This window comes from Mastigoproctus giganteus, chromosome 6 (genome assembly GCF_048544385.1).
Source record: "Mastigoproctus giganteus isolate SK-2022 chromosome 6, ASM4854438v1, whole genome shotgun sequence".
Lineage (NCBI taxonomy): Eukaryota > Metazoa > Arthropoda > Arachnida > Uropygi > Thelyphonidae > Mastigoproctus > Mastigoproctus giganteus.
This window is the reverse complement of record NC_143580.1, coordinates 125,941,383-125,961,183: the sequence shown is the minus strand read 5'-3', so window position 1 is coordinate 125,961,183 and position 19,801 is coordinate 125,941,383. Positions and strand designations below refer to the sequence as shown.

The 19,801-nt window shown below is 37.6% G+C and overlaps 1 protein-coding gene across 2 annotated transcripts in view; it reads left to right on the top strand.

The window, feature by feature from the left end:
- The window catches only part of Dhc64C (dynein heavy chain, cytoplasmic), a 1,460,071-nt gene that overhangs the window by 1,371,232 nt on the left and 69,038 nt on the right, over window positions 1-19,801 (top strand). For both annotated transcript variants that reach the window (XM_090376486.1, XM_090376487.1), the window contains exons 85-86: window positions 1,256-1,379; window positions 4,303-4,445. In XM_090376486.1, coding sequence (XP_090232612.1) covers window positions 1,256-1,379; window positions 4,303-4,445 — 267 coding nt within the window. The remainder of the gene's footprint in view (window positions 1-1,255; window positions 1,380-4,302; window positions 4,446-19,801) is intronic.

Below are 19,801 nucleotides of genomic sequence, written 5' to 3'. Positions count from 1 at the left end.
GTTACAACCCTACACAGTGGAGACTTTTTATTGACTCATCGAAGAAGAATATCAAGGGTATGTTACTCCACAATGGAAATAAATATGAGTCAATTCCAGTAACTCACTCTGTGCATTTGAAAGAAACATATGAGAACTTTAAGAAGTTGTTGACAAATATTAAGTATGAAGAACATGGTTGGTTAGGCTGTGCTCACTTTAAAGTTATGGGCATGTTACTTGTACAGCAATCTGGCACAAAAATGGCTTGCTTCTCATGTGAGTAGAACAATTGGGCAAAGAGTAATCACCGGGATGTCAAGGTCTGGCCAAAGAGGGGCAGTTTTTTATCTGGATCAAAGAACATAGTTCATAAACCACTGGCAAATCCCAAACTGCCCTCTTTCCACCCTTGCCCATCAAACTGGTTTGATGAAACAGTTTGTGAATGCTTTACATCAGGAAGGACCCTCAGGCTTCAACTACCTTTGTACTAAATTCCCATTGATCACTCAAGAGAAGCTAAATGAACATGTTTTTGTTGGATCTCAAATTCACAAACTGATGAGGGACCAAGATTTTGAGAAAATTATAAATAAAAGAGAAAAATAGGCAAGGATTAGCTTCAAGTCTGTTGTTTTACTTCTTAGGGAACAACAAGGATGTATTCAACTAAGTTTACAAGAATATAGTTGAAAATATGTTGGCAGACTTCAAGAAGCTGGCCTGCAACATGAGTGTGAAGGTACATTTTTTGCACTCCTGCATCGACTACTTCCCAGAAAATCTAGGAAGTGTTAGTGAGAGGTTTTCACTAGGACATTAAAGACATGGAGATAAGGATGGCTGATTATTGCTGGAAGAGAGACTGTAAAGTTGAAGGATCTGCAAGAAAATCAAAGGAACAAAAATTTACCCATTGTAGATCATTTTTTTTTTTTTTTTTTTTTTCAAATGAGAGGTGTGTTAAGTGGACTTTTTTTAATACATTTATTTAAATATAAAAGTTTGATAAAATTAGCATTTTGTTATAATTTCTGTCTATAAATTCTGCCAAAATTAATAAAATTTTTCAAAAAATCAAATTTTCTTTTGAAAATTTGAAAACATGACATAACCGAAGTCATTTTTGAAATCAGCATCAGGAAATTATTCAGAAAGCCCTTGTCTGAGAAAACATGAGTGATGTGTTTTTTTTTTTTTTTTTCCAAAATGCAGAGTAGTGTTTATGCTGTTTTTTATTAATATCTTTTTTCTTTTTTTTTTTTAATATCAGGTAAATATTGCTGCAAAGCTTCTACTTGTTGTACGCCATGATTTGGAAGATGTAATTTCCATTTGTAAAGGAGAGAAAAAGCAAACCAACTATCATCGTAGTATGATAAGTGATTTAGCCAAAGGTAAGTTATTAAAAGATAGTTTTTTGTTATATATACACAGAGGACCTTGCCTGTTATTTTATGCTGACTGGCCAGTTCATTAATTAAGCCCCACATCTGAAGAATTGACTGCTCTGGCAGACACAGTATCACATGTTAGTACTAAGCTATCTGTAATGCCAAATGTGCCAGAGAAAGTATCATGGACACTACATTGCCATCCACCAGAAATGGCCCAACAACAAGAAAACAGCCAGCCAACAGCGGTATTTTGATTAAAGAGAGCTTGTTAGTGCAAGAAGATAACAGGGTGAAAAGAATTGTGCAGTCTTAATAGATATGGCACAATTAGTTAAGTAACAGTCCAATACAACAATACAACTGTAATGTACAAAAGGATATATAGGATAGTAAATTGCATTCTACCCTGTCATATCACAGATAGTTACATTTGCAGGTAGCCTCATTGGGTTTCACTGTTGTGAGCTAAGAACAAGCAGTTTTATGCTGACTGGCTAGTTCATTAATTAAGCCCCACATCTGAAGTGAATAGAGGAATGCAACACTGGATATTTGAGAAGTGATAAAAGATCTGCTCCAACAAATTCCAGTGCCTTAATTGTTCCATGTAGATTGCAGGAACAAGTATGGCAACATAAGCATTAATTAAGCCAGGTGTCATTACTTTTGGCTGATCATGGATGTACAATCTGAGGAGTGTTTTTGTGGCATGTGTTTGGTTCCCTGGTATTGCTGTTTTAATGTCTGAATATTTTGAATACCTGAATCTAACTACCAAACAGGTCCATACCTTTATATTAAAAGTTTATCCATTTGGTAATGGTTGCTTCCTGTAGAATAGTGCAATGTGTCAGCTCTAGGAACAACTCTAGAGGCATAAAGGTAATTTTATCATATTCGATTAGCCAGCTGAGTCATTGAATCTCAACTCTTTTGAACATCTGTGGGATCAGTTGTTTGCAGAAGGGAGCTCTGCCATCCAGCTTGAGGGTGTGAGTGAGTCTGCATGGACCAGCATCTCCATGAGAGACTACTGGTCACATTGGTCATGGAGTCCAAGAGATGCTAAAAAGAACCCCAGGGCTCACATCCGGTGAGTATGGGCTTGGCACACCCAGGATCCTGAGCTGAATATCATCATTCTTTTCTTTCTTAGTGATTCCCTTCTACTTTTGACTCTCTCTCTCTCTCTCTCTCTCTCTCTCTCTCTCTCTCTCTCTCTCTCTCTCTCTCAAGGTAACTCAGAAATGTTAAATAATAATAATGTTTTTTGGCTGATGCAGCATAAGCCTCAGGTTTCCTTGCACTGTATAGCTAATAATAATGTATCTTTTTGAAGTCCATGGCTTAAGGACTAAAAGCAGTACTGTCTGCTAGGTCATCATATCAAAAAACTGGCTACTCAGTTTATAAAAACTAAATACATTAATTAGAACTACATAAGTAAATTGCATTCACTCTAATAAGGAAACTTGATTTAGAGAGGAATTATGGCTAAATTTCAGACTGGCTCACTTTCTTTACTGATCATTATATGTAATTTTGTTTCAAAAAATTGAGACGGTGGGATAAATAAATACATTTTATAGTTAGTTATCCCAGAATAGTTTCAAAATTCTAGTGAGTAGATGTTAAGCAGACGTGGGCAGACTAAGCTGTCCACAAGATGGCACATCTTTTTCTTTATCTTAATGATTTTCCAAAAAATTTTTTCCTCACAAAATTTGAAATGTTAAGATTTCTTTTTTCTGCATTTCTCTCCTCATTTCATTCATTTATTTCCTCATTCTCCATTCTGATGGAGTGGAAAATGAGGAAGCATACTCATTTCATCCACCTTTACTTGTTGGCAGGTGAGAATCTTCACACTGTCCAACCCTACTAACAGCGAAACATATCCTCCTTGCTTGTTTCCACAATCAGGCTGCTCAAATGGCAAATTTTAGATCTCTTCTAACCCAGAATAATTCATTAGAGCTGATCATATTCTCAGTGATGCATCAACTCTATCTGATTTATTTAGTTTTCAAAATCAGATTCATGTCCTAATCACGTTAGAAATGTTTGTGTCATTTACACAAATATTTTTAACAAATGGCAAGGAAAAAATTATTTCATTTACATAATTACTGCAGCAGGCCCAATTTTTGCCAGAAAACTTCAGTTAAAACCAAACCAGCCAGAGAACAAGCAATTGGGAGAATGTCACACTTCATCCAGGAAGGGTTGACAGGATCCCGAAAATCTCTGAAAAGGCTGCAATTTGGAGACTTTTAGTTGAAGCCTCATTTGCTAAACATGCTCTACAAATTTTGAATGTCGGTGGGGGGGGGCTATCATAGTAATCCCCATAAAACTCTGAATTCTTCATGTGTTGCCAAATCAGTGTGTGTGTGTGTGTGTGTGTATATATGTGTGTATATATGTGTGTATATATATATACACATGTGTATGTATACACGCATGTACGTACGTATGTATGTGCATATTCCCATTCCGGCGCAGTATACCGCAGTCGTTTTTGTGCCAATAAAATCAAAATCAAATATATCCCCATTCCGTGCCATTTCGGAATGAGAATATGTGAATTTCAAAATGAGAATATGCCGAAGCATATTCTCACTGAATGTCTCCAATAATCAACTATCTGAAAATCCCACTTTAGCTCCCCGTCCAACTAACAGGAGCCCTTAACTTTATCACATATTCTTGGCAAGGATGCATATTTTGAAGAACTGGAACTATTTGAAATGCATAAATTTGTATAATTGCCTCTGATCATAATAACATGTAGAATTATTCATAAGTAAATCATTAACAGGCACAATATGCCAAAGAGGCCCTTGTGCCAAAACCCCCAAATACAACAACAATTATATTCTTTGCTACTCTTTTATATGAATTTTTTCCCCTCCCGCCTCAGGTATGCTGCCCTCTCACTGGCGTCGATATACAGTACCTCGTGGTTGCACTGTCATTCAGTGGATCACAGATTTCTCGGATCGTATCAAACAGTTGCAGAAAGTCTCTACTGCCTCTACCGCAGGAGGAGCTGCAGCTCTGAAGGTACAATATCTTACTATTTATAATTTGTAATCTATGCTACAGTAATACCAATATTATTTTATCTTTAAAACATGATAAAACTGTTTGAACATGAAATTTTATGGTCTGGTGAAATGTTGATTATAATGGTTAGCTGAATGGAACTCCTCTTCCCCCCCAATCAATGATGTAAACACTTTACTAAACCAGTTTTGCACTCTTTGATTTACATATGTGTTTTTTAATAATAGCATCTATAGTATTTTGTAATACAACCTGATATTTTCAATTCCAGTTAAGATGATTGTATTCAAAACCATGAGACTAGTTACAGTTATATTTTATTACTTTTATTGTTTTAGCCCATAGTTAAATATAATATAGTACACTATCGTAAAAGGATATGTATAATTTTAAAATGTTGTACAGCTGATTTCCTTTGGTAAGCTTTATCCAGAATTTTCTGGTACAACAACTAGCAGTAGTCTGCCAACATGTCTGTCCAGAAATCTTGGTAGTGGTGTTCCATTAACTTATTTTGATGGAAATATTTGGGTGTGTATTCAGGATCAGCTGAAGTTTTCAGGTATTTTCCAGTTGAACAAGTGGTGCCCACAAGTGCTGCTCACAACTTATTCTAATCTCTAGAGGACAGCCAAAGTCTGGTGAATTTTCTGAATATCCATAGTGATTGTACAACATTGTGATTTAGTTATGAAATGGATGCACATATAGCAGAATCTGTTGGAATGATTTTTAAACTTTCAAAGCATGGTGATGAATGTTTCACTAATTCATGAGATCTGACCTGAAACGAATTGGCAACTGGTGCCAAGCAACTATCAGTGATCTGTAGATGCTTTCTTAAAACATATTAGTTTAATTCGAAATCTAGTTCTACTTTTCATTATAACAAGTAACTTCTAATTATACAAGCAGTACACCAGAGCGCAGTTGGGTAAGTCATATTTCTGTTTCTCTTTTATTACTAACTGAACTGAGCTTTCCCAACTGTTTGGTAACTGATTGGCATCTCTCCTACTTCCCCATAACTAGGCTAGAAACATGGAAGAAAAAAAGTAATTCTCCATAGATAAAAAAAGCAATCATGCATTTCACAAACAAGATACCATCTGGATCTACATATCAGTCACTACCATGACACCAGGAAGATGATTCTAGTGAATTTCCTGTCAAAAGGTAAAAGAGAGACATGGGTGAGAATGTTTTTTCACTCCTCCTGATCATACTCTGCCTGTCAGTAAACTCTCTCTCTCTCTCTCTTGGTTTGCCATCTGTAATCTGATGAAATAATATAATACAGTGGACATCTCTTATGATCACTTTGGGACATAGCTTAATTGATAACAATAACCAGTGAAACAAGAATGCAGCTGTTCAGCTTTGTTTATTGATGCAGTGTGGAATTATGTACATAAAAGGTGTAAGTGGACAGAAAGAAAACATTGAAATCAAGAAATATAAAATATTCAATTTGACTGTCTACTATTTCTTCTAGAAAGTTGAAGAAATAGTGATAAGGCGCCTCCGTAGCCAGGTGGGCAGGAGCAGCAGTGCGTAGCACACACTCCTTGATTAGACCGGGGTTCGAGCCTGTGACCACCAAATATGGAGGATGCGGAAAGGTCAGGGAATGACCACCGCATATCCCCAGAGCAATATGGCCTTAGTTGCTAATGCTCCTAAAAACCAAATAACAAACAACACAAATAGTGATAAAAATGAAATGGCCCTGGGTTGCCAGTCATTTTTGTCACAAAGTAATTCCTAGCACAATTTCAAAGTATTCTTCCTAAAGCTAGAGCTCACAATTTATTTTTCCAGTCTTTAGTTTTCATTAAAATTGGATTGCTTTTAATTAAGCAATTTCAGAAAAGAAAGGTAACCCTTAGTTTCTTCTTCTTTAACTAACACTAACTTTAATCCCACTTGGTCACTCTAGCACTGCTCCTGCCTCCCCTTGGTGCAGCCAGAAACCTGGGGGGTAGAGCCATCACCCAGTGCCAAATGGAGTAAGCATGGATATTTACACATTTCCACCACTAGAGCAATAAGGCAATCACACTCTCAACATACAGACTCACATCAAACTGATCATGACTTCTCACTTTCCAAAAGACTTAAACATGCAGGGATTTCCAAAATTTCAGAGATGCCTAAAAATGCAGCAGATTCTCCAAAAAAAATGAAATGACACCAGTCAGGAATTGATAGAAACAACTCAATCCAGGCATTTGGAACTATTGTCCTTAAGTGAAATTCAAGTTCAGTCACGAGCTTTTGCCATTCTTAGGCACTCCAATTTCATCATTTGGCTCTCAGCAACTGAACTCACAAGCATCATCCCCCTCCCACATACTCATGTCATCTAATTTCAATCTGGAATAGGCTACCCAAACTTTTCCCATCTACAAGAAACACAAAGACTGAAATTTCCTCTGTTGTCTCCCTCCAGCTGATTGTCCCAGCAAAGCCAGTCTCCTTACTGCATACATTACTTTATCGTAACTTATCAAACAAAATTTAGTAAAGTGTCCCCCAAGGGTTCTCATTACCCTTTACTGCCACATAATTTGCCATGACTTTGTCTCTTCCTTTCTAATCACATTCAGATACTCTCTTTTAAGGGAAACATAATTCACCTTTAAATCTGAAATATCTCTTTTAGTCCTGTAATGCCCAGCCTAGTGGAGCAGCTTTCTAACTTTATTCACAGCCCTTTTTAGCCAATGTTAGAGAAGTGGGCCACTGTGATACAGATCAGGAACTTTCTCTTCATGGAGCTCAGAACAGCCATCATCAGCCAGGCTGCTGCTCCAATTCATACAATTTTCCAGTGCAAATTTTTCTTTTATAATTTCAAAAATAATTTTTTTTAATATAATTTCAAAAACTATTAGTATTAGTAGTAGCAAATGATGTAAGAAAACAGGCTTATAAAGTATCAGACAAAAAAAAATTCCACACCACCTGAACAACAGATGGAAGTTTGTTCCAACAATCAGCCATACACTGGCTGAAGGCAAACTTCCACACATCTATTCTGCAATCATCCTTCTTCAATTTCAATTTATGCCCCCTTCCTCTCAGCAAGAGGAAAAATGCCATCAAAATTTAGCTTATTCAAGGTCTTAAAATACCTCACTCAGATCTCCCCACAGGAATGGTAAGGACACCCTTTTGTTCCTTCACCAACTTGGTTGCTGTTTTCTGCACCCTTCCTAAAGTGAGGCCTCCAGACCTGTATACAACACTCAAGATAGGCGCCTCCGTAGCCAGGTGGGAAGGAGCAGCAGTGCGTAGCACACGCTTCTTGATTAGACCGGGGTTCGAGCCCGTCACCACCAAATATGGAGAATGCGGAAAGGTCATGGAATGACCACCGTATATCCCGGAGCAATATGGCCTTAGTTGCTAATGCTCCTAAAAACCAAATAACAAACAACAACACTCAAGATGCAGCTTAACCATGGCCTTGTAAAAATGGAGCATCACCTCCTTATCCCTGCAACAAAACCCCATGAGCTATCCCAGCAGCCTGTCTGCACTGCTCAGAGAACGTCATATCTGACTGCACAAATACCTCAGATCTTTTTCATTTGCCACTACCCCAAATGTAATTCTACACAGTTGGTACATTAATCTGGGATTACAGCTAGCGTGGCTTTTTCCTCCCAGAACAGTGTTAATGTTAAAAAGAAATAAAAATTATATATTTAAAACAAAAAAAAATAATAATAATTTTAAAACAAAAACTATTTATTAAAAACTATTACTAATGCCATTGATCTGTTGTGCATCAGCAGAGAGTTTAAGCTAGATGCATATCTTGAATTTGTGACTCGTATAGTGAAGCATTCACCAATCTGCTACTTGATCAACATGTTCATTTCCTGTAACACCAGCATGAGCTGGGATTCAACAAAAATTGAGTTGCCCTTTATTATCTTTGCACTTTGACAGCCTGGATCTAAATGAAAGAATGAGCTAGTTTGGGCATGATTGAATTGCATGTACAGTCTGTCCTCGTATAGCACGATAGTTGCGTTCCTAGAAACTCTCGTGCAATGCGAAATCGTGCAATATAAACAACAGGCCCTATGGGAAAAGTAGGGTTAGGTGCCGACCACCCAAGATTGAACACACATTTGGAACCAAAACATTACCAAACAATAAATAATCGGGTAATTTTAATCGTTATAAAATGTAAGTATTTTATAACGATTAAAATAAGTAATAAAAATATTATAATAAAGTATTTTTAGTATTTTTTTAATACTAAAAAAGTATTTTTTACGAATAAAATACGTATTTTATTCGTAAAAAAATTATTATATTAAATAAAATAGTCGTAATAAAATACTTACGTATTTTACAATACGTAAGTATAAATTATAATACATAAGTCGTAATAAAATATTGCTAATGCTTTTGCTTCTATCGTAAGCAAACTTGTTTTTTATTTGATTTTCTATCGAAACAGATGACAGCCGTTCCATCTCTTCCAATTCTTGTGTCTTAATCTAATGGATTTTAATTACACCGAGTTGTTCCTGCTATGAAAGTTGTTTTTATTTTCTCTGCATTCTTTGTAATTCTCGGCGTTGCCTGATTTAGGTCTATAGCACGTGCAATATCACATGTCGTTTCACAATTTCATATTTTTTCTCTATCGACAGAGGCGGACAGAAGCCTTACGGGGGAAACCACGGTGGGCCGGAGGCCGGTGTGATTTTGTCCATAAACCGTAGTATGAGGCCACTATAAATTTTCAAGGGTAAGAATTTTTGACTCAGTCCACCTCTGTTTATCGATATTGCTTTTTTTTTCTCTGAATCTGCAGTGTCTTAGCCAGAACGCTTCCTTTTCACACCTTTTAAGTATTTTACTCCATTTTTAGGGAATAAAGCACAATTACAAAACGAGGAGGCACGCTTGATACACATAAACAAAGCTGCGCGCGTGTAGCAACTGAATAAACAACACCGTAAAGGCCGAGATACACTATTAACACCTCACATTTTACTAAAGCACATTTCTGGGGGTTACTACCATAAAACAATAAAAACAATTTCCAGTTGCATTTCTGCTAGTGGAAACTGTTATAAACTGGTAGTAAACTCCATCTAATTGCATTTGCGATTATATCGACAGCTGGAATTGTGTTGGTTTTTACGTTATTATGGTGAAATGTGTTTCCCCTTCACTGATATAAAACACATAAATACATTTTCAGAATCTTCTTCATTCCTATCGTGTTGCGTTCAGTTGGGGTGATTCCGCGTTCGACTGCCATTTATTGTAAACACAAAGGCGAATCGTGTATAAGCGAATTCGGTTCGTGTTATATAAGATAACGTTCCCCTATTTATAAATCGTGTATGATCGAATTCGTGTAATGCAAACACGTGTTATACGAGGACTGACTGTATTACAATTGAAGAGTAATATAGAAGTGTTGCAAAAAAAAGGAGAATTTTCAATGAACTTCAAGACTATTAGTACTTTCATTCTACAATCACTCCCAAGTAAAAATTGTAGCATTTATTTGGTACTGACTGCAGAATGAAAGTGTGAGGAAAGGCCACTGTAGTACACAAGTATCTGTTTTGGAACAATCCATATATATTTAAAAATATTTGGAGAACTATGATAAATGGGTTGCATGCATCTGTTTAATGCCGAAGTTTGTCCCCATTGCTGAAACTAACTATTGCAATTTGGAATAAAAGCTTAATCAGTGTTACTCTTGTTCTTCAGATGGGAAATGCAGCGGACTTAAGCGAGTTTAACAAAGGTACAAATTGTAATGGCCAGGTGACTGGATCAGAGCATATCCGAAACGGCATGGCTGGTGGGGTGCTCACGGTCAACCATGGTTAGTACCTATCGAAAGTGGTCCGAGGAGGGGGAAATCCACGAACCGCTGGCAAGGTGTTGGACGACCACGGCTCATCGATGCTGGAGGTGAGCAAAGGCTCTCTCCTGGATGGTACGTGGCAACAGAACGGCAACTGTGGCGCGACTAGCCGGTAATTGGAATGCTGGTGACGGGTGTAATGTGTTACAACACACAGTACATCGAACCCTGCTGAAAATGTGGCTCTGTAGCCACAGGCTGCTCCGAGTGCCCATGCTAACCACGGTTCACCGTTTACAGTGCCTACAGTGGGCATGCAAGCATCGAAACTGGACCTTTAGTGATTGGAAGAAGGCATCTAGTCCAATGAATCACGCTTCCTGTTGCACCATGTGGATGGCCGAGTATGTGTGTGTCGTTTACCTGGGGAGGTTATGGTGCCTGGATGCACTGTGGGATGTGGAATTGTTGTTGTTATTTTGGTTTTTTAGGAGAATTAGCAACTAAGGCCATATTGCTCCAGGGATATGCAGTGGTCATTCCCTGACCTTTCCGCATCCTCCGTATTTGGTTGTTACAGGCTCGAACCCCAGTCTAATCAAGAAGCGTGTGCTATGCACTGCTGCTTCTGCCCACCTGGCTACGGAGGTGCCACCATGGGATGAAGACAATCGGGTGGCGGTGGTGTCATGCTTTGGGCAATGTTCTGCTGGGATATCTGGGTCCAGTGATGATCCATGTGCTGGGCACTCTCACGTCTACCACCTACCTAAGCATCATTGCTGACCAGGTACACCCTTTCGTGGCAACGGTCTTCCCCTCTGGCTGTGCCGTCTTTCAGCAGGATAATGCACCATGGCACACCGCCCGGATTGTTCAAGACTGGTTCGTGGAACATGAGGAAGACTTCCAGGTATTGCTCTCACCTCCAAATTCCCCAGACATCAATCCCATCGAACATCTGTGGTTTGTGTTGGAACAGCAACTCCAATCTGCGGTGTTTCAGCCACGGACCTTACAGGAGTTAAAGAATCTGCTGGTTATGAGTTAGTACCAGATACCACAAGACACATTTAGAAATCTTGTAGTGTCCATGCCTCGCTGGGCACGAGCTGTTTTGGCTGCACGTGGAGGACCAGCATCATATTAGGTAGTTGGTCATACTGTTTTGGCTCATCAGTGTGTGTGTGTGTGTGTGTGTGTGTGTGTGTGTGTTAATAATAAGAGGTTGTATTGAATGTTTACAGCAAAATAAAGAATGATATTTAGTGATAATAGGATGGTTTATGGACTAGGGGCACTACGAGAAATAGTATAAATACCCACTGATCATACTGGATGGTGCCTCCGTAGCCAGGTGGGCAGGAGCAGCAGTGCATAGCACACGCTTCTTGATTAGACTGGGGTTCGAGCCCATGACCATGAAATACAGAGGATGCGGAAAGGTCAGGGAATGACCACCGCATATCCCCAGAGCTATATGGCCTTAGTTACTAATGCTCCAAATAACAAAACAAACAAACAAAACCATACTGGATTGTAGATAAGTAGATTTGAGAAGAAATGCAGAAAAGCTGACAAAACCAGAAGTCGTAACAATGGAATAAATCATTAGGTACCTGAAAAATAAAAGTAATATTACCAGTAGTACTTAACGCTATTGATCCGATGATTTTAACTTCTTCGTCATGGGTCAGCAGCCAGCATCAAGACCTCTGTTTCTGATATAAAGTATACATAGCATGTGGTTAAAATAATGAAACCAAATTGAAAAAACATATGCAGAAAACCAAATAAAATGTGGCTGTAAGTGAGAAGTTGATGTATATTTCATAGTCCACCTGATAGAGACGAAAAAAAGGAAAGAGAAGAATATGTTGTAATCTAAGCAAGAGGAATTTAGAATGAAAGACCAAGACAAAGAAAGACAACTTACTGTGGTTCCAAGCAGGTGTCGGGGAGATGGACAGAGGGAAGCAACCATCAAGTTGAGCTGCTTTGGCATACAAAAGAATTAGCAAATTAGGCCCTGGAGTATTTATAACATGTTATAGGGGATAGAGGAAAGATATTAAACTGACAAAGTAGCATAAAAAGATGCCCAACTTTGTTAGAGACAAAAAAAGTGAGTGATAGCATCTTGATTTTGCGTTCGGTCAACCTAATGGCACACGAGAAATAAAAATTTAAGGGGGTGTGAACAGTAAAACGTAATTGGAACAAGGGGAATATAGGAGTACTCAGGCAGTCTGTGGTTGTGAACCCGTTCCTATAGTAGTACCCTGGACATAGGTCTGGGAGTATGCATCATGTGTTTTAGTGAGTAATGTTATTATATAATAATATGTAAAAAATATACAACAAAAAGTAAAAAATGTAAATGCAAAAAACTTTAACTATAAAACTTAATACCCCCTTGGGTAGCCAATCAGTGGGCATAAGTTTTCCCACTAGAGAGGCTAGGGGATATTGTTTGTACAGTATGTACAAGCCTGAATGTAATAAGATATTAACCAACTATAATATTCCTAATGTCAGTTCGGTGGTCAAGCATCATTTTATATTAACATCACACCTTTTTCCACATGCCTACCTGTACATTTACTGTGATCGATCTCTGTATGCTCCGCTTTTCTCCTTCCTATTAGTACATGGGAGGGTGAAGACAACCTGTATAGTAGCAATCACTTCCCTGTGATATCCACCCTCTGTAAATGGAGACCATGCCATCTGTCAGTGATGATGACTGGGATGCCTTCAAACATCGTTTAATATTGACAAAGTCAAAAATGAGCCAATTAATGACGCAGTGAAGTACATCACAGAAAGTATTGTCCATGCAGCTGTAATAGGAATTCTGAAGACATCAATCTGGTTTCCACTATTTGCAAAACCATGGTGGAATGCCAAATGCACAGCAGCAAGAAAGGCTAAAAACAAGCACGTAACATGCATGTGCCAAAGCATGTTACGTTGCACATCAGAATCGTGGAATCGCTTCACACCTTCCATCACCCACACTACATCCCCTAAGCTTGTCTGGGATGAAGTATGGAAAATGAAAAGCAGATACACATTGTATGCTACATCGATCCTGGAATATAATAGATGTGCAGTTGCGGACCCAACTGCAATTGCAAACACTCTACCTAAAGTGTCTGCTGAAACATCATATCCCTTTGAGTTTCTGGCTTTCAAACAAAAAGGTGAAAAACAGTATTTTAAGCTTCCTCAAACAACTCTGAGGCATACAATCAGCTTTTCACACAGTTGGAACTGAAAGTGGCACTATCTCAATCCCAGGCAAGCGCCATTGGGCCAGATGACATCCATTATGAGATGATTAAACACCTTTCATCTGAATATATGGATCGACTGTTCCTTCTGTACAACAGGATCTATCTTGAAGATCAATTTCAATACTCCTGGAATAAGGCAATCATGTTTGCTTTTCCCAAGCCAGGGAAGGATCCGACCAATTACCACCAAATTGCTCTGACAAGTTGTCTATGCAAAATCCTAAAAAGGATAGTCAATGCCCACCTCATATGGTACTTAAAAGCAAATGGCCTCCTTTCCAGAATTCAGTGTGGCTTCCGAAAAAAACAGGTCAACACTCAACCATTTAATAAGATTGGAAACATCCATCCAATATGCTGTCCTCAAATGCAAGCACCTGATGTCAGTATTCTTTGATATGGAAAAAGCATGTGACACAGCTTGGAAATTTGGAATTCGGGGTGGGGTCCTCTCTCTCTCGACCTTTCTGCCAAGAAGAAGGCATTCCCAAAGGGTCAGTCCTTAGTGTTATTCTTTTTGCTGTCAAAGTTAATTCTGTCTTTGATAGCAAACCTTCTTGTCTCAGAAGACTGTTTGCATACACTTTTGTCACAAATGGAACCTTCACCCTGAACCAGAACTCAAACTTCGACAAAACATTATTCCGGTAGCAGTAGAGACAAATTTCTTTGGGCTCATATTTGATAATAAGTTAACATTTTTACCAACTTCTGACAAAGTGCACACTCTTACGCTCCATCTCCTCTATTAATTGGGGAGCAGACTGTTGTATTTTACTCTGCCTCTATCATGCACTTGTCTAATCGAAATAAGATTATGGGTCCCAAGTGTATTAATCAGCTAGAAACAGTGTACTATGGTGGTTAGATCCAATTTGCCATCAAGCCATCTGTACTGCTACTATGTTGAAGCAAATGAACCATCTTTGTCGCTTTGACAGAAGCAATTGTCACTCAGATATACTTTTAAACTGAATTCCCTGCCAGACAACCCTATGTGGACATCTGCTTTCCGACCACGATGGGAAAATCTGTATAACAGCCGTAAGACTGCCAAAGACCCCTTTGGTATTCATGTCCAGGAGCTGTTCAGAGAACTTGACATTACAGTAGACAATGTTGCCCGCCGGTCACCAAGGCAACCCCTTCCATCCTAGCATACCCACTTTCTATCATGCAACTTTTCCGTTATTAACGGGAGAAAGTCAGTCACTATTTCTGTCTACCTACAATGCTGCCCCCGTCAATATTCCTACTCTGATTTTCTGCCGGTCTTTACAGATGGTTTGAAGTCAGAGTCATCTGTAAAATCAGTTGCAGTCTTCCAACCCTGCACAATATCTAAGAAGATTCCAAATGACTGCGATATGTACACAGCAGAGTCTTTAAGTGCATTACAGGCTCTATCAATGATGAAATATGATCCTCATCCAGTCCTGTCCAGGGCTTGACTGAAATTGCATTTTCTTACTGAATCTGCATTTGACATCTGCTTCTGCTAGATCATGGGCCATACTGGAGATCAGGGGTAATGATCTGGCAGATGCTGCAGCCAGATCAGCACAATCCCAAAGAAATCACAGCCTGATGGTCCAATATACAGACTACAGGCAAATGATATGAAACATACTACATTCCCAATGGCAAAAATCATGGCATGGTCAGGCCATAAACAAGTTCTATAGATTAAGGCCTGTAATTCAAACATGGCAGTCTAGTCTGCACAGGAGCCATAGAGAGGAAGTTGTTCTTGCTCACCTCTGCATAAGATGACATAATTATCTTGCACACACTTTTCTGCTGAGGACAGGTGTTGCAATGCTCACACCTCCTATGTGTGAGGATTGCAACACCTTTTTAACAATTAAACATATTTTAACCGAATGTCCATGTTTTAGACATGAACAGTGCATATCGTTTACCACTTTTAACCATTTGACTGAGCCCTATACACTGTCAAATACTATCTGACAACGACAATGTATTGGCTATTATTTCATTTTTAAAATTAATTAACATATACCCTTTTATTATATATACTTTTTTTCTGTATTTATATTTTGCTTATACTCTTATGATCATTTTATATGACTTGCAAACCAGTGACCAATTTTAATGGGTCACTGTAATCTTTAATTACTGTTCTGTCTTTTACCAATTTTATTACTATTTGATTTAAATTTACTGTTGTTAGCACATTATAGCCTGTGCTGCTGATGTGCCAATAAACACTAAACCAGTCAACCAACTTCCACACAGCTGTCTACTCTGTACAAATCACAAATCTGCCCTACCATGGAATATTGTTCCCATATTGTTCTCTCAGGCTTCTAGATTCCATTCAGGAGAGGGAAATTAGGTTAATAAATGACTCATCTCTAACAGAGTCTCTCACTCTGTCTCATAGACGTTCTGTTTCTGCTACATGGAAGTATCTATATTTTATATAGATACTTCCATGGGCACTGTTCTTCTGAATTGGTGTCTATAATTCCCTCTCTCTCTCTCTTTCAAAGCAGTCTGAACACATGCTGCAAATGGTCAACATCCTTTTACTGTCCAACTTCAAACTCAAATAATCAACTTTTCTTCTTCCTTATTGATTCATTCAACTTCTGTTTTCTGGGACAACTTTTCTTAATATGTTTTTCCTGAAAATTACAATCTGCTGAAGTTCAAGTCTAATGTCAACAAATATCTTCTTTCATCTTCTCAGCCTCCAACCCATGCATGGTACTAAGTAGTATAGGTTCTCATACCTCTTGTGTTTATGGTTTTCATAAAAAAAAAACGCATTTCCACAGGGAAGTGCAAAAGTTTCTGAATGACAGTTATTCCTGCTCCTGGATTGACCATGCTTCCTGTGATGACAAACCTTTACTTCATTGGCCACTGAGATCACCAGGCCTCATTCCCTTAGATTTTTGTCTATGGGGTTTATGAAATATTTGGTGTTTGCCCTTATCTGTCACTTTGCAAGATTTGCAAGAAAGTATTGCTGCAGATATCATTCAGATTGACAACAATATGCTGGAGAAAGTGTGGCATGAATTTTATTACCACATTGATGCGTGAAGGGTCATAAGACAGATCACATGTGGAGGCCATACTAAAGGATTGTAAGATAGCTGTTAAAAACTTTGATATTTATGCTTTCATTTGATATCTTTTTCTTACAGAAAAATATATAGTTACTTTCAATTAAACTGTTAAACTGTCCAAGTTGTTAACATTTTGACTAACCCTGTATATATAAGGTTTGTAATGGTAATGTTCTGTTGGTAATGTATTGCCTAGAGAAATTCATAAAGCACATTGTGTGTTGTGTCAAGCCATTTTAAAACACTTGATCTATCTGGGTTGTGCACATGGGCTCTGTAGTTCAGCCTCATTCTGATCAAGTTATGGTGAAAATATGCAGGTATACTCAAAAAGCATGTGCTACCACTCTTGCTCCTCACCACTTGGCTACGGAGACCGCAAGTTATGGTATAAGTATAGTAATATATACATATACTTAGAGCAATTTATAAAGAACACTGTGCATATGGAGTTGAGTCATTTTAAAACGCTTGATCTGTCTGAGCTGTGCATGTGGGATCCATAGTTCAGTGTTATTCTGATCCAGGTAGTATATGTGTAGTAATATATACATCAATCAATCAGTTGCCACATTATTGTAGAAAGAATTCAAAGCAGCTGTTTTTTGTTTTGTTTTTTTATATCAAGAATCAAGCCAAGGAAATGTTATTTGCTAATCTTATATCTGGATCTGGGTGTGTTCCATGCTTCCAACAACAATGTAGCTGTTGTTTTCTTCTGTAATATTCTATATCCATCGCTTTTTGTCCACATTTCTATTTTGTTAATCGAACCCTGTAGTTTTCTTTTATTCATATTTGTGTTTTGTGAATGGCATGAGATTGTCTATATTAAGATATGTTTCATGTGTGTTTGGCAATTCTTTTATAACAGAATTTATTTTTATTGAAACAGAGTTATACTAAGAACTGAGCCCTAAGGGACTCCTTAATGAATATACATTTGCGACAGTTCATTTTGATATTTCACTTGAAAGGTTCTCTGACTCAGAAAATTTTGAATTAAACTTGGTTTCAGGATCTCCATAGTTATGGAGATCTTGAAGAATGCCCTGTTGGCATATTATATCAAACTCTTTTCTGTGTCATGGCAGATCATAATTAGGTGCACATTCCTAAAAAAAGGATTTTGTATTATTTAAGTCTGCTTGTAAAAGCAGCAATAAGAATACAAACAAGCCCGTTAAGCCCATAAAATTAAACATATTGTGCCTGTTTAATTTTTTTTCTATAAAAATTGACTGAAAATGTCACTTACCTGATTGGTGCTCCCAGATAAGCATCACTGAGATCCTTTGCCCACAAGCCAGATTCCATGTTAACATCAGAGGAATCTGGATTATTTCCTGCAGTACCAGATATCAGCTTCATGTGTGAAAATAGAGCTGAAACATAGTTGTGAAGAAGTTGGAGTGATCTTCCCTTGATTCTCCCACCAGTTTGTGCATGTTTATTCAAACAAACATATCGTGCCCTTTTAACTTTATTTGCTATAAAAATTGACTAAAAATGTCAATCTGACTGCTTTACATTTTCAGTTGATTGTTTCAGGATGTGGTGCATTTCATTTGTTTAGTACAGACAACCCCCATATAACACAGTACTTCTATGACACAGTTTCGCTCTGACACAATTGAAAAATTGCAGCAATCCTTGCATAACACGGTATTTTTGTGCGGGTGAAACTCTGCTATTATGTTGGATGTAATTTTTCCAACATTTCCATTCTTTTTTTTGTGAATCCCCACTGTTGACTCCCTAGTTATTATGCAAAAAAAATTATTGGGAAATTTCTGGTTTTTTTTTTTTTTTTTTTTTTTGTTGGGAAATCTCCATGTTAGGTTCTGTGCTATTGAACTTGTACTTGTTTGAGATCATAAGAAATTGACTTCAACTCATGAAGTTCGCGAATTTAAAAATTTTTGTAAGGTTGTTTTGGTTTTTATTTGATCATTTATAAATTTTTCCAGGTGTGTATTACTAAACTTTGTTTCTAAGGACTATATTGGAATAATTTCTTTGTTGTGAATTAAATTTCTGCCCTAAAGCATGCCTAAGGAAAGTAAAAAAGCACCACTCAAAAGAAACTTTATTCCTATAGAATCAAAGATACAAATTTTTGATCATCTTAAAAAAGGGAGAAAGATATCATACATTGCAAAAAGTTTAAATTAAAATGAAGCAACAATCCAGACCATAAAGAAATATGAACAGAAAATTATAAGTGCTGTTGCTGAAGGATCTTTCATTTCTGAAAATATGACAGCTCATTCCCAAGTGCCAATAATTGAGAAAATGGAAAAAGCATTCAGTATTTGGATTGACGATAGTAGTAAAAAATGGATTCCATTAGACAGTGTAATTAAACAAACAGGCACTAAAAATTTATAACCATTTAAAATAAAATGGAGATTCCTCTGTTAACCTAGAGTTTGTTGCCAGTAAACGTTGGTTTGAGTGATTTAAAAACCTCTTCTCATTACATAACATAATAATTCAAAGGGGAGAATGCATCGACTGATAATGAATTACCAAGAAGTATGCAGAGGAATTTCAAAAAAATATTGAAGATCCCAGATACACACTACATCAAGTTTTCAATGCTGACGAGACAGGTCTTTGGTGGGAAAAAATACCAACAGAACGTTTATTTCAGAAAAAGAGAAAACTGCATCAGGTTTTTAAAGCATCAAAAGATCATGTAATGCATCAGGAGACTACATGATAAAACCTATGCTAGTTTATAGATCCTCTAGGTGCCTCCGTAGCCAGGTGGGAAGCAGCAGTGCGTAGCACATGCTTCTTGATTAGACTGGGGTTCAAGCCCATCACCACCAAATACAGAGGATGCGGAAAGGTCAGGGAATGCATATCCCGGAGCAATATGGCCTTAGTTGCTAATGCTCCTAAAAACCAAATAACAACAAACAAACATAGATCCTCTAATCCTTGTGCAATGAAAGGTGTAAATATAAACATGTTACCAGTATACTGGAAAGCAAATCAAAAAGCTTGAGTAACTGCTGATTTATTTAAAGAATGGTTTCTAAATTGTTTTGTGCCAGCTGTGGAAAACTATTTAAAGCAAAAAAAATC